This window comes from Panthera pardus, unplaced genomic scaffold, assembly GCF_024362965.1.
Source record: "Panthera pardus isolate Hobbes unplaced genomic scaffold, ASM2436296v1 HiC_scaffold_12, whole genome shotgun sequence".
NCBI classification, from domain to species: Eukaryota; Metazoa; Chordata; class Mammalia; order Carnivora; family Felidae; genus Panthera; species Panthera pardus.
Window position 1 is genome coordinate 61,640,578 of NW_026526677.1, and position 16,133 is coordinate 61,656,710.

The 16,133-nt window shown below is 44.6% G+C and overlaps 2 protein-coding genes across 2 annotated transcripts in view; both read right to left on the bottom strand.

Annotated features, from left to right (window-relative positions):
* GAB2 (GRB2 associated binding protein 2) overlaps window positions 1-2,264 on the bottom strand; it is a 188,774-nt gene extending 186,510 nt beyond the window's left edge. Inside the window, exon 1 of the mRNA XM_019449939.2 lies at window positions 1,986-2,264. Coding sequence (XP_019305484.1) covers window positions 1,986-2,060 — 75 coding nt within the window. The 5' untranslated portion in view covers window positions 2,061-2,264. The remainder of the gene's footprint in view (window positions 1-1,985) is intronic.
* Window positions 2,265-6,563: 4,299 nt separating this feature from the next.
* Window positions 6,564-16,133, bottom strand: part of NARS2 (asparaginyl-tRNA synthetase 2, mitochondrial) — a 134,854-nt gene continuing 125,284 nt past the window's right edge. The window contains exon 15 of the mRNA XM_019449947.2: window positions 6,564-10,682. The gene's annotated coding sequence lies outside the window, so the exon portion shown is untranslated. The remainder of the gene's footprint in view (window positions 10,683-16,133) is intronic.

Genomic DNA, 16,133 nt, shown 5'->3' on the forward strand with positions numbered 1-16,133 from the left:
TGTCAAGTACTTCAAATGGGTGAAAAAGTTGCTTGACCCCAAAGCCTCCAAACTTGTTTTTGAACTAAAGTTGCTTGGGAACAAAAATACCAAAGAAATGGGTCCTAAAGAGAGTCTGGGTGATAGAGTTGAAGTAGTCATCAAATAGAGATATGGTATCAAACTGTTTGCAAACTGTATCAAAAGCAAAGTTTCAAGGATCTTTAGGGTAGTGCTCTAATTTCGAAAATTAAGAGTCACATTTGTCACTGGATACTCTATTCCACTAGCTGGTATGTTATTACACTTCGACCGATAGCTTTCTTAAGCTCTTTGGGGCCAAAACCTTTTTGTTTTGTTTTTTATAATTATAAAAACATCCATAGCAAATTACTCATCCTTAACCTAATATAAAAATTCACCTTTCCTAATGAGCTGATACAACTCTGAAAAGGGGGAACGTTTCTTTCTTAGCAGTGATAATGCTTTGGCTCCTTGGACATCCCTGAAAAACGAACGTAAGAACGGAGATGAACCCTCCATTGCCTCATCTTTACTGTATTTTAAATCTAGGTCCACTTTGAAAAGTCACTGTTAGAGTCTTCCCAGCAAGTGATTTAAATAAGAGCCTGCTTTCATTTACATACACACACACTTGCACTCCCCAACAACATTTCCTTTGAAAAACAGAATGTCACTTCCTCAATCCAGAGGCCAGAAGTCCCTCAGTTCTGATCTGGGGAGCCAAGACAGGAAACTCTGCTAAGCTTCTGCCTCTCCCCCCATGGACAGCCACTGGTGCAGCTGACAGAGGGCAGGGTCTGTTCGGAGTTCCCTTGATGCACTGCAGCTGGAAGGCAACAGCTCACTTTCATGCTGTGGGAATGATCCCAGAGAGGCCAGCACCAGGAGTCAGTTTAACAAGGGCATTTCAAAGGAAGTGAAAACGGAACAGAAGAGAGACCTTGACACCTTATACCGACCTTACTTCCATTTCCAAACGCCTGCAAACGGCCCAGAGTTGATTGTAATTACTACCATTGTGTACTTTGACCCCACCAGGCAAGGCACTGGAATGGGGGGGGGGGGGGACGAGAGGGGCGGTTAGCCAGACCTCTTCACCAGTCGGCACCAGACTGTATCCCACCTTCCCCTCGCTCGATGTTGCCAGTTTCTCACTTGGAAGGGAGAAGCTGTCCCAGCGATTTCGGTAAACACCGTCGGTCAGCACCACCTGGCAACTGAGAACCTTGATTTCTCCCGACCCCAGACACCAAGGACGACACAAAATCCCGGCCAGTTATACCAGACCAAACTGCAATGTCACCATCGTGGGGTGGGGTGGGGGGATGTCTGTGAGAGACATACGGAATGAAGGGGGACAAACAAATGAGTCACTTAATACAAGAGCTGCACATGCCGCTGACGCTGCCCGTGATGCAGAGGCTGTGGACTGGAAGGAAGCAGGCGGTCACCGGGAGGGGCGGGCAGAGAAAGGGAAGGGGGAAAGGGTGTGAGGAGCCTCGCCCTTTGTGGGGGCCGGACCCAGCCGCCCCGCAGCCTGCGCCCCCCTTTCCCGCCCACTCCCGCAGCCCTGCAGGCTGAAGCCGCTCGGGGTTACTATGGTCCCCCAGCCCCGGTAATCAACTCTCTCGGTCTCCAAAACAATCAATACAAACTTCGATACCGTATTTAGTTTACAGGGAAGCTGGCTGGGGAGGCGCTGCCGCCGCGCCCGCCCGGAGAAGAAGGAGCCGCAGCCTCAACCTGCCCGCCCGCCCGCCCGCCCGCTCCGCCCCTCGGCCGCGCACCTGTGACAGGTGTGCAGGTGCCCCACACAGCCCCGAGTCGCGGGGCGCGCGGGCCGCTCCTCGCCCCCCGGGGCCCCCAGGGCCCGCCCTCTCCGTCGGCGACGCCCCTCCCGGAGCCCCCAGTCCCTGAGCAGGCCGCGGGGCGCCCTCCACCCGCGCCCTCGGCGGCCGCACCCGCTCGTCGCCCGCACTCACATAGCGCCTCAACTTCTTCTCGGGAGGCGATTTCCTCAGCCAGCCGGTGCACACCACGTCGCCGCCGCCGCTCATGCTGCCGGCCGCCTGGAGCCCGCCGCGGGGTCGGGCTGACAAGGGCGCGGACGCGGGCCGCTGGGTCAGCCGGCCGGCGGTGCGCAGCTCACGGGGGAGGGGAGGGGCCGGGGCGGCCAGCGGCCGCGGGGCGAGGACGAGGCGGCGCGGCGCGGGCCCGGCTGCCTCGCGCGCTCCCGCTCTCCCCGCGCGCGCCCGCGCGCACTCCCAGCCGGGCCGCGGTGGGGGCGCCACAGCAGGAAAAAGGGCGGCGCGCGCTCGCCACGCCCACAGCCCGCCGCGCCCCCCGGCGGGCCGCCTTCAAAGACGCAAACACCGCCTTGCCTCTGGGGACCCGGGAAGCCCGAGGTTTGAGCAGACGCCGAGGCCGGCGGCCGGCCGCCAGCCGCGCCCCCGGGTCTTGCTTTCCGCCCTCAAGCTTCAACAGCAATCCGGGGATGCGGCCGCGCCCCTGGTGGGAACGGGGGTGGGGTGAAGGGAAGGGTCTGCGCGCCCTCGATCGAGAATCGATTTTTCACAGAGGGTCGTCAGGAAGGGACCCGAGGGCTGCTCGCGTTTCCTATGCACTCTGAGTTTCAGGTTTCAGTGGGTCAGGTTCTGGCTGAAATAAGTGATCCGCTTCCCAGCAAGAGTTTCATTAACTCTCGCACCCCCTTGGCGGGAGAAGCAAAGATGAAAACAGACTAATACGTGCTGGGCGCTTTTACATTCCTTGTTTACTTACTTGTCTTCACAAATCTACAAATTGGGCGAGCGGTATTATTCCCATTTTACAGATAGCCTAAAGTGCCAAAGCCTGTACAATGGAGAGCCAAGTGGGTCGTAATCCATTTTATCCATAGAGAAGTGTGCTATGGGCAGATAAGTAGGAGACACAGCATCTCACACTCTCCACACCACGTTGGACTAAGGCTATTTTGTCCATTTTCCAGTTTCTGTGCAGTGAAGCTACTTGTTTCAAGCTGTTGGACATCGTTCTGGTTTTATACCTGGGTTGGAGAAAGTTCACTCACTTTAATCAATTTGTAAAAGCAAATCCTTTACTATCTGCCAGCTTTTCTAAGCATCATGAGAGGTAGAAGTCAGCTCCCCTGCACCCCTCATTTCACTATCCTGCTGGATTGAATGTAGAGCCAGAACTATCAGGCTACAGCTGGGATCGGAGCTGCCTTAGCTTTCTGATTGAGCGATCCTTATGCCACATTTAAGGGCCGCCACTAGAATTATGGCCATTTTAACCTCTGGCTTTAGTACCTTGGAACCCTGAGACAAATATCAAAATACTCAAGCCTGCCAAATCGATCAGGAGGCGGCAACTCCCAACCAAAATAAAGTAATCTTTCTGACTTCATTCACATCTGAGTCATAGTGCCAAGTCTCAGGGATTGCAGTCTGAGAGATCTGCATGGATTGTCTGCAGCTGAAGGTATATGATGCAAGTCAGGCATACATATATGCCTCATCTTTCCCTAGAAGAGTAGTCTTCTGATACATATTCTTTGATAGGTGTATGATTCAAGACAGACTGGGAGCAGATTCAGCAATGGTTAGTTGGGCGTTGAGCTGCATTCTGCCAGAAGCTCTTAAATTGTTTTGCAAAAGACTCTTTCCTCCCCATTATTTACAATTCCATGTGGAAAAAGAAAAGTTTGGTGTTTTGTGGGCAATGAAAGGAGGGGCCTTGAAATACAACAGTTACAGAGTACAGGTTTCTCCCCACCCCTGCAATCCAAGAGGGGTGTGTTCCCATGAAACCTTTTGGTAAGCTGAAATGGGGTAAAGTGAAGAAGCAATTACCATCACCAAAAGGTGAAAATTCTGTTGGTGAGCAAAACAAGCAGTAATGTAGGTCTTTCGTAAAAGTGAAGGGGCATAAAGCAAACTTGTGGATAGTCTGGGAAACCTGTATCAGCTTGAAGAAGTCTTCTCTGAACATCCCATTCCTTCCCCAAAGCCTACAGAAAGGGCCTCTTCTCGGTGCTTGGTGCCTCACCCCACCTTTCTCATTACTTAGCTGCCAGCACCCAGCTCAGGCTGCACACAGGAAGCTGGACTGTTGTCTCTGGCTGCACCCTGGTGTGCCTCCGTCTTCTGAGCCTGAGATGTGTGCCAGGCCTGGGGACAGCCCTTGAACAGAACGTTCCTGTCTGGGCCTTCACTAAGTCCTCTCCACTGCGTGCTGTTTTTTGTTGTTGTTAATGCCCTCTGGTTTGCGCTGGTGAGAAGTGAGAAATGAATTAGGGGTGGTTTATTTACATGAAGATAGGCGCCATCTATTGGAACCAGTAGGGATGACAGCCCCCGCCCCCCACAGCCCCCAAACCTGTGAGGACACGCATCACTAGTCTATAATTTAGGCAATTTTGATTAAAGACCATGGGTATTTCCTGGGGGGAATTAATGACCGGCTGCAAAGAGTGCTTTGGGTCATTAATTCTATATTCTCATTAAGTCCTCAGGAAATGACCATCTCATGGTGAGAGCTTCTCTGGAGGAAGCATTGCAGAGATTAGAGAACTGCACACCTGGGAAGAAAGCATGGGCACAAGGGTTTGCTCCCGCCCCTCCCCCACCCAAGCCTGGGTTCTAAAGGGTGCACTCTGGCTTTGAGTGTCGTCAGCAACAGCCTGCATCCGTGCCTGTCTGCGAGTTGAGGGTTTGTGGCCAGCGGCAGGTGCATGGCTGATGGAACGGTCCCAGGAACGGGTTGGAAGGGCTGGAAGGAGAGCTGTCCTCAACTGCACACCAGGCTGGCATGATTAATACCACCCACGCCAAGCTTGACGTCAGTGATTGGACCGGGGGTGGGGATGGATTTTTGTGTCCTAGCCTAGCCTTTTCTCCCCTTCAATTTAGTTGACAGGTTAATTTCAGAGCTGAGTGCTGCTTGCTAAGGTCATTGTGGCCAGCTGAGCCACCTCAGCTGGTGACTTTCAGGACACTGGACTCTCATGAATGTTGAGGTGTGTGCCACTTTAACCCCGGATGCTTTGAGCTTACTTAGTTCCATCTAATTACTGTGAGCTACTCAAATCAATTTCTGGCATCTGGATGGGACAGAGATCTGAAAGTGGGCTTGAGGTGTGGCTGAAGACCTAATAGTGTGGTTTCCTCCCTGTCTGCAGCTGCTAAAAGTCTGAGAGTTACTTGACATTACACCCAGTGTTGGATATTCTGGAAATAAACTTTCTTATGGGAAAAGTTGGAGCAAGTCCCGTTTCCCAATTTCTCTTTTGTGAAAAATTAGAACTTGTGCTAATTGCTTTGGGGCAGTAAGGGTTCTGGGACATTTCTGCAGACACTGGTGAGGGTGGTACATCACTGTATTCAGAGACCATGCTGTGGATTTATCATATTCTCCCAGGAACGAAGACTTGTCAAGTCCCTGAGAAAGTGCCCTGGTATTCCAAACCATACTTCGCATGATGGCCTCTTACTTCCTTCAGAGAACTTCTACCTTGGATTGGATCTTGAACATATGTCAAGACCCCTTTCCTTAAAACTCACCATCCCCACACCTCAGCACAGTTGTTCATGTTTTTCTTGAATTCACATTGCACATATATAAATTAGGTTATCACACTGTACTGCAAATACGTGAGCAGGGCTGGGTCGTCCTCGTTTGTGGTATCCCTAAAGCCTCTCTGCATGGTGCCAGGCACATAATCAATGCTTGCTGAATGTCGTGAGAATGAAAAAAACAACCCTTAATGGATGACAGCTGGGAGCTGTGGACTCCTGAAGCATCCAGAAGTCTCTGATCCATCCACACCAGAGAACAGGATCTGTGAAGGTACTTATAAGCAGCTAGAGTGTTTAAATCCACAGTGACTGGTCTCATGGAAGGGGCTGAGCAGGTGGAGGTAATCCTATGCAGTTTCATGTTCACAGGTGGTTGAAATCCTGGGGTAGTTTCTAAAACAACGGCTCCTTAGACCTTTTGACTCCTATCTCCAGAGAAGTAACTGTTAACTTTTGGTTTCCAAACCCCGACACTGTTGTGCAGACTCCCCAGATACTCTTCTCTCTGGGGCTAAGAATTAAATCATTTGTGGTTTGTCTGATATCTGGCCTCATTGTGACAGTACTACAGGTGCTCTATCAGCCCCTTGTACCCACACACAATACTAGCAAAACAGGAGAACATATGTCTCCTGAGTCCAAGTTGAGTTTCTTCTAACAGCTGACCAGAAATGTCATTTTCTTCTGCAATGAATGCATGTATAGTGGCTTTGCAGATTTGCTAGTATTTTTGTTGGGGATCCAAAGGCCACAGGAGACCATCTCATTTTATTTCTACCAGAGGTACCCACAATGGTTATCTGATCCGTACAACCAGTGTTGTGCTGATAAATGTTTAAAACCTGGCTCACTGGTGGTTGTAGTGGACGAGGCCTTGATTTGTAGTATACGACAATTTTTGTGGTGCTAATACTATACCCTCCCCACCTTCCTGGCCAATTTCAAGCTACAGACTTTATGTTCATGAATACAGTTAAGGGATGCTCGTAATATATCTTTATTTAGTACTTCCAAAATAAAGATACAATAGACAGAGCAGAGATAACAGGAAAATGTAGTGAATTAGTAACTGATAGTTCTGGTTACTTATTCCCTTTGTTTTTCATATAATTTATTTAACTGTAAGTTTATGAGTTAGCTTATTAATGTATCATTCATATGCCATAAAAGTCACCCTTTTAAAGTGTGCAGCTCAGTTTTTAGTATTTCACGGAGTTATGTAACCGTTACTGCTATCTAATTTTAGACCATTTTTATTACCCCCAAAAGAAATTCCATATCCATTAGCAGCCACTCTTCATTCCCCTAATCTGAACCCCCGGCAGCCACTAATCTACTTTGTCTCTATGGATTTGCCAATTCTGTACATTTCATATAATTGGAATCCATGGCCTCTTGTGTCTGACTTCTTTCACTTTCTATAACATTTTCAAGGTCCATTCGTGTTGTAGCATACATCAGATCTTCTTTTTGTTGCAAATATTGCAATATTGCAAATATTAATATTTCCTTGACTGGATGTATCACATTTTATTTATTCATTCTTCAGTTGATGGATATTTCAGTTGTTTCCACTTTTTGGCTACTATGAATGTTGCTGTGAACATTCATATGTGTACAAGTTTTTGTGTGAACCTACGTCTTCACTGCTCTTGGGTATATACCTAGGAGTCAAGTTGCTGGATCATAGGGTGACTCTGTGCTTAATTTTTTTTTTTAAAGTAATCTCTACACCCAACGTGGGCCTCAAACCCATGGCCCCGAGATCAAAAGTCACATGCTCTATGGACTGAGCCAGCCAGGCACCCGTGTGTTTAACTTTTTAAGGAATGGTTGAACTGTTTCCCACAGTGGTTACACCATTTTGCATTACCAGCAATGTATGAGAGTTCCACTCTGTCTCCCATCTTCTCCGATTCTTGTTACTTTCCATTTAAAATTATTTAATTTTAATAATGCTATTTTTTAGCAACCAGCTTGCAAAATTTTTCACCACCGTCTGCGCTCATGGGTTGGTATGAGCCATCCCTAGCATATGACTGCACGCAGCCTACCAGAGGAGACCCTGCCATCCTTCTCTGTAGTTAAGTTCCATTTCTTTCCTGCTGACAAGAGCAATACTCAATAGATTTACATTTCCTTCTTCTGACATCCTTTCTATAGAAAACTGAAACCTTAAAAGATCTGATTTTCTTCTACTTTGGAATTAAGAAGATTTTGGATTCTGGAGGATCACAAAGTTTTCAACTCCCACCAAGCACCCTGGGAAGAACATAGTGTTTCCCTCGTACATTTGTGACGAGAAACAAAGATAAAAAACAAAATGTATCTTCCTGACACCCAGATAGATCTTCTGGATGAGCTCTCAAGCAGTTGCTTCAACAGGGCAAACAGCTGTGGTCTGTTTTCAACATAATTTGATGTAATCAGGGTTAATTTTGATGATGCAGTAACTCTGAAGACTGTTTTTTAACTGGATTACTGTTGGGTCAACAATCATGTGGTATTACATTTAGTGGCTGAAACAAAAGCCAGAATTAAAACAGCTTCCCCCCAGCCCCTTCTAAATGACAGCCCCACCGGGATTAGGAGTTATGAGGCACATTTAACACAATTAACTAAAAAAGGAAAGTAGTTGCAGTCAAATTACATGCAAGCTTCTCCAAGGTCCAGAGTGTTGACTGTGCAAAGAGCTGGAAACTTATTTGTTGCTGTTTTCTTTTCCTAGAATGATTAGAAATATGTTGGCAGTAATCATTATAAGTTAACGTTTTCGTAACATTCTAGGAAAAAGCCCGAAGATTTTCTTCAGAAAAAATTTTCCGGAACCAAATGATGATTTTAGCAGTTCCCAGTTCCCTATTTTCCATGCATGTTTTCAAAATGATTATTTTAAGCGAGGACTAAATTCAGGGTGCGGCATGCCAGGGTTGAATGAATATGGTACACAAAACTCTAAACACATTTGGAACTGTTTCTGAAGAGCAAAATCTTTTATCTTACTTTCATTGTTTATGGCCGGCCAACAGCAGGGTCTGGCTTGCTCTAGGCACACATGCTTTTTTATTTAGTCTCTTACAGTTGGCAGTTTTGGCTAGTCTGAAACCCAGCTAAGGCTTATGACAAAAGCCATTCTTATATAGTTTTGGAAAGAATCTTCAAAAATAGATGCCTTGGGAAGCTGCCAAATGTATTGGTTCTTCAAAACCTCTCTAATCTGATTTTGTACTTCAAAAAAGGTCTGATATTTGTCCAACCCCCCTCTGTAAATAAGCATCTATTCATTTGTTTTGTTTTTGTGACTCAGGGTATCAAGAAACTTGAAAAGCAAATATGTCACTCACTTATCCTCCTATGGCATCTTATCTATCAGGAATTTCTCATCTAAATAATTTCCTGATTAACGTGTATTCTGGGATAATGTGGGGGTATGACTAAAAGGTAATGGAAGTACAACAACAACAAAAAGTAATGAGAATTCTTTCCATAAATCAGATAGTGTATTAATGTTCTCTTTTAGTTGCAAAAGCAGATACCTGTTTTAAATTTCCTTAAGCCCAAATAGGAAATTTATTGGTTTAAAAAAAAAAAAAAAAAGAGGCACATCCCATGGAACCCAAGAAAAAGTTGAATAATCTGGCCTCAGGAAGGTTAGTAACTGAGGACTAAATATAGCAAAAACTAGGCAGCCAGTTTGGATGTGTGTGTCTGTCTCTCACAGGCCATCTGGTTTTTCATCTCCGAGCATGTGCCTTCATTTCTCTCTGCAGACTGCCTTCTCTGTCTCTTGAGGCACATGGTTGCTCTGCATTTCCTAAGTTTATATATTCCTGGTTCAAGCAACCAGTCCAGACTTTCTAGTGTTCTCAATCCCACTTTTCCAAGGGAAAATGATACCCATTTTGGGTCAGGTATCCACTGCCAGTCCACTCAGCAAGGGAAGCTCCTGTCCCCACTATGTCTGCAGGGGATCCATGGGCTAGGGTGCGGTGGGGGCGGTGATTCTCAGAGCAGGAATGGGCTTGATAACTAAACTGACACCTTGCCAAGTATTTAAGAGAGGCATGAAAACCGATCTACTTTCTTTCAGGACTTACCCAGTACCTATCATTTGAAACTCTGAAAACACTTAGAAAGGCATATACTCTTATCCAAATGCAAACTATATATTCAAATACATGTTACTCAGGAAAGGTCATTTATGTCCTTGTTATTTAATTCTCAGTAAGGATTTTCTGAGAACCTACTACCATGAGTTCAGCATAGGGACACCGAGATGAGTAAGACCAGGGTCTTAAGAAGTTCAGGGTGTTTCTGGGGAGAGAAATAGGTAGGCAGGGGTCTACAGTAGTGTGTGGACAATGTTGTAGAAGAGGTATGTTCAAAGGATTGTGGGAACACAGAGAATTATCAACCAGCTGTATGGGAACTAAAACTATGAGCTCTTAGGTTTTTCTTGTTTTGGGGTGCCCCACAGAGACAGGCACTGAGTTAGCAGTAATTAACTGAAAATCTGAGCAACTCTGAGTTCATCTGAGACTTGCTGTGAATTTCTCCCCTCAATCAAATATATTCATTTGTTATTTACTGAGCACTCACTGTGTGCAAGGACAGGGGTCGGTGCTGGTTTTGTAATGATGAACAGTAGAGCGAAGTTCTTGAGAACTCTATTTAGTTACTGTACTCTAGAAGCAACACCAGGACAGACACCTTAGAAACTCACATTCAGTAACAGCTCCTAAAGATACATTACTAGTTGAACTTATACTTTTAATTTTTAACTTTTTGTTCTATGTTCAGGCAAAGGCTCCAGACTTGGATTTTTATGCTTTAAAGGCTAGTTTAAAATTTTATGAAATATTGCAGATACATAAAGAGGGAAACACCAGTTTGGGAATTACTTTTTAAGGAGAATTTCCCTGTTGTCTGATGGACATATTTCTTTTTCCTTTTGTTCTTGGGTTTTTTTTTGGACACCTCAATGACACCTAATTCATTCAAGAGTTTTTTAATGAGTACCCACTATGTGCTGGATACTCTCCAGGGCACTGCAGATACAAAGATGGATGCGGTCTCTCTTGTGTTACGGAGCTCTCCTTCCTGCAGAGAAGACAAATGGCAGTGTAAGATGGCTGGTATCTGCATATGGTTCTCAGGGAGCATAATGAAAGGAGTGATTCTGGAAGCCACTGTCCAACCATCGGTATCTTGAAGTATAAGTAACATAAACATGTGAAAATGTAGAAACTCTAGTTGCATTTTGGAGTGTCACCCCTCCTAAAATAAAGCCTCACAGCCTCAGTGTGATTAGAGTTGTATTATTTTGATTCTAGGTGACTAAGAGGTGACAGGTGTGTCGCCTGGGAAAGCCACCCAAGCCCATCCACAGGCATGTGGAGACAAGCAGTGCTGTGTCAGAATGCAGGGTATACTCCAGCTCGACGGGCAGGACAGCAATCTGTTGAGGACGGCTAACCCAATGGAAAAAAGTTAATCAAGAGCTATATGACAGTCAAGCACCAAAACACAGAAGTTTCCACACATGATAATTTTGTGGTTGTTGATCAATGAATAGCCCGCTCCTAAGTTTTCTGAGAAACACTAACCATACATAAGAGCCTTCCAGAACAAGTTAGTAAAGCAGACATGTTTGTTTCAATAAAATTGACATATCTGGTTGGCGGGGGGGATAGGCTGGAAAAAGGAAGGGGAAGAATCTGGATGTTGATATATTACTGGGCATTGGAAGAATCAGAGCGGGAGAGATACAGATGCACAGGGGGAAAAAACATGGGGGAGGCAGTGGACAAGAAAGGGAGGAAAACAGATCTAGGTCAAGAGGTGTGGAAGGCTTCATGCTGCATGGATTTAAGAGTAACATCACTCTGTGGGCTGGCTTTCCCTCCTTGGTACAGAGGCATAAAAAACCAGCTCCAAGGTGCAGGCAGAACAATCAAAAATAGTATGTTCTTCAATGAGCAGATTTGTGTAATTATTACCTTTTACTGTAAAAATATTAAAACCTCCCTGAAGCTTTCTCACAGCATGGAATTAAACCACCTACATTAGGATCACTCAGGGTGACTGTTTAAGAAACGCAAACTGCGGGCTGTTCCATCTACTGAATCAGACTTTCTATGGTAGAACCAAGGTAATCTGAAAATTTTTAAATAATTTTTTTAAGTTTACTTATTCTGGGGGAGACAGAGAGAGAGAGACAGAGGAAGCGCATGTGTGCATGAGCAGGGGAGGAGTAGAGAGAGAGGGAGAGAGAGAATCCCAAGCAGGCTCCACGCTGACAGAACACAGCACAATATGGGGGCTCAATCTCATGAACTGTGAGATCAATGACCTGAGCCAAAATCAAGAGTTGGATGCTTAACCCACTGAGTCACCCAGGCGCCCCCTGAAATTTTTAATAAGCTCCCCAGGTGATTCTTATTCACAATAAACTCTGGCCAAGACCATCTGCAATGGGAGTCCCTGAGGCAAGGCGCATGTCCTACTTATCTCTGTATGTGCAGAGTCTAGCACTGCACCTGGCAGTTTGAGTGCTCAGTAAGTTTACTGAACTGAACACACCAAAGAGGTTTTAAAAGAAAAAGTCACTCGGGGCGCCTGGGTGGCGCAGTCGGTTAAGCGTCCGACTTCAGCCAGGTCACGATCTCGCGGTCCGTGAGTTCGAGCCCCGCGTCAGGCTCTGGGCTGATGGCTCGGAGCCTGGAGCCTGTTTCCGATTCTGTGTCTCCCTCTCTCTCTGCCCCTCCCCCGTTCATGCTCTGTCTCTCTCTGTCCCAAAAATAAAAATAAAAAAAAAAAAAAAGAAAAAAAAAAAAAAAAGAAAAAGTCACTCAATTCCACTGCCCTGAAATAGCTGATTTCATTTTTTTCCCGTATGCTTCTAGTCCATGTACACAGATTTTACACTACTGGTAACTGTAAACTACAATTTAACATTTTTTGAACACATTTTCACTCATAATTTTTGATGGCTATAAAATATTCATTCAACATGCAATAGATATTTTAGTTGATACAGTTTTGTTTTTTTTTTTTTTTTGAGTTTTAAAAAGGTTTCCCTCAGGAGATCTTATATTTGTGCAGTCTTTTCAGTTTAGGGAACCCTTTCACACAGTTTTGTTTCTCACAACACTTGTAAGATAAGCACTACCCTCATTCTGCAGATGCCTATCTAAACCCACAGATAAAATCACTTGCTCAAGGTTCTGCAGTTCAAAAGTAGAGCGTCAAGACTTAAATCAGAGGGGCGCCTGGGAGGCTCAGTGGGTTAAGCGTCCAACTCTTGATTTCAGCTCAGGTCATGATCTCACGGTGAGAATGAGCCCTGAGCTGATCTCCAGGCTCCGCAGTGAGTGTGCAGCCTGCTTGACATTGTCTCCCTCTCTCTCCTTCTGCCCCTCCCCAGCTTGCGTGCATACACACCCCCCACCCCCACACTCTCTCTCAAAAAAAAAAAAAAAAAAAAAGAAAAGGTCTTTTCTTTGTCTAATATCTTTTCCAACACACTAAACCTCCACCACATTTTCTGGCAGGAATATGACCCAACAGTTTCCTGATGTGAAAACCTTTAGTACAGAATGTAGAAGATGGAAATCACACTTAAAGAGATCACTGGCCAGCTATATCCTAATTGTATAGGAATGAGTTCCTGCCTTTTGGGACACGCAAAGATCATGTGAATTGGTGGAAATCTTCAGTGAAAAAACTTAATGTTCTTCAACAACAAATGTGTATGTGACCCAAATCCATTTTTGCAATCCCCAAATGAAGGGGGATGGGATTGCCCTGAACATTTTGAAACCGTAATTAAGATTCCTCAGCAGTTATTACGTATACAGGCAACCACTACAGGATGTAAGACAGCTGGAAGGGAGGCACTAGAGACTTTTAAGCTCTTCTAGTATCAAAACCGGTATCACAGCATACTTGGGTAGTAGCTGAGTGGACAGTGGAGGGAAGCATTCCTCTACCAAGAGAAAGGCCCACTTTAAGAATACACTGCCCGATGAATAACCTAGTGGGGTGCAGCCCCGGAGATTCTATCTTGGAGAAGAGAAGGCTGGGGAGAAGAAACGGTGTTCCTGTGTTCCTTATTACATTTGCTAGAGAGAGGCAGGTTTGGGTATTATCAGGTCAGAATTCTCCAAGGATAGCAGAAGTTCTCCCTTAGGTAGAGAGCTCTATTCACTGAAGGGACAGGGTAAACTACCAGGAGCTGGGAAAATACAAGAGAGGGCAGTTTATACATCACAGACAGGGGAAGAAATATGATCTTTAAGAGATTTTCAAACCCAGGATCCTAGGAAAAGAGCAAAGCAGTTATTGTTGAACCAGTGTGCAGAGAAGGTTATAAGTCAAAGAGTCACAGCTGCAAATGGCCCAGGTTTTGCAAAATACAGTTCTAGCTGTGCATATGTGTATTTGTAGCATGATAAAACCTGTGCTGGATGGGCCTACCACGTTTCTATTCTCAGAGCATCATCTTGACATATCAAAGGCTGGTCACTTTGGGGGAGGATATTAATAATCCCCACCAAAGTTCCTGCATCTATCTTTCCATGTATATTCTAGGGTGATCCTAAGAGGAGGGTAAGTAAGGCAAATATGAGCATAAACACATAAAAAAAAAAAAAAAAAAGAGAGAGAGACACAGTGAGCTTAAGTACACTGCTGGGTCCAGGGCCCTTTATTCCAGTGTTTGTCTGTACTAGAATGCCTTTGAACTCGACTGTCATTTCCCTCACCCTCTCAACTCTCGCCCCCTGTGTAAAACAAGGAAATCAGAGGCCAAAGTGTGTGTTTTGCAACATGTCCACTAAACTCTGAGGCTTAAGATACAAACTTCTTTGGTTACCATAAAGCTCTGTGCTTTCAGTTTCTCTGGAGGCTAAGAGTGGTGGACTTTATTTGCAGTCTTACTCTCCCTTGATATTAGGAATTCCTAATAACCAATCTTCATAACAAACTAATCTTTTATTAAACCAAATGAATTTGAGGCATAGTAAGCTACAAAAGAACAAGGTTCATAATACATTGTGACTACATTAAAAAATTCTGTAAACTGTAAAGCAATGTTCAATTGATAGTCATATTACTACTAATAATTATGAACAGTAAAGATGTAGCAGGAAGTTACTGAAGAGTCATGAACTATGTTAACTCAATAGCTGCCTGAATGACAGTTTAAGAACCACCCAAACTCCTGACTTCTTTACAAAGTTCCCCTGGAAACTCCCACACAGTGTGCTAATAGTGGTTGTAAATTCATTGGACTCCAAACAAACTGGAGCTAACTAGAATGCCCAAGGGCTACCTGGGACCTTAGCTGATCAGAGGAGTAATTCAGGACTCCAGTAATGGCAGAATGTGTAAGTTTCTGGAGGTGTGTTGGTCCTGATCTAATAAGATCTGTCTTGTGGACAGATCGTAATCATTTTTGTGTCAGGTGATTAAGGTTATTTTTTGTCCTGAATGCCTTTTAATTTGGACTATACACTGGGAAGAAACTACAGTCAGATATTACTCCCACCTGTTTTCTTTTTATTATACATACTTAAGATTGCAGACTGAATACAAATATTGATCAGAAGCCAACAAGCCCCACGCATTTCTTATCAATTCAATCCAGGCCAATTTGTCTTTCAACTCTGCATTTTTATGTTCTTGCCTCACCACTTACTAAAATAAATATATGAATAAATAGCAATCCAATCCAAATAAGCATCTTTCATCTATAATTATCTAAACAAGAGATTTAAAGAAGAGTAGAGTTAATCCATCTCACCAATTGCATCTTCAGTGCCTGTTCAGTCATGCTTGAATGTCCAGATTCAATTTATAGACAGAATGAATGTATAACATTGTAGAGGGACGCTTCTGGCAGATACTGTCTGAGAGGGACAAAAGGTCAAACAGTCCCTTTGCTGTTCTGTGACAGTCAGTCTCTGGGCTGGGTCAGAGGGTGGGAGAATTATGTCTAGATCTGGAATGGATCACTCACACAATTAAGTTCTTGTGAAACCAAAAAAATACATGAATGAATGAATAAATAGAAGCACAACCTCGCCAGGCCAGAGGACAGCCGGATGAAAGTAACTATTTTTCCCCACCTAATTCAAAATTTGAAATGAGAATGGAAATTAATGATGGAAAAACCATTTCTAAGTTTTAAAATATACACACTCTTTCTTGGGTGGCTGGGGTTGCTATTTTGAGGTGACGTTTGGAAATCTTGGGAAAACAGAATCTGATTTTTCCCTCATTGGAAACTGGTTACTCAAGCAGAAGTTGACACCCTCAAATCACCTTTTAACTCACAGTTTAAGCCCTATAAGAATATTATTATAGCGTGGGTAGTCCTTGACTTTTATTCATTCTACACAGGATTCTACAATGCTGCTTCTCTGCAGAATCTGGATATTCATACAGGAGCTGACAAGTGGGCATTTTAAAGTTTTCCCTGTAGATGCCGTCTGCCCTGCCGGCAAGTTTAGTTTTGGCATTTTCATGATCTTTGTCTGACACCAGTAT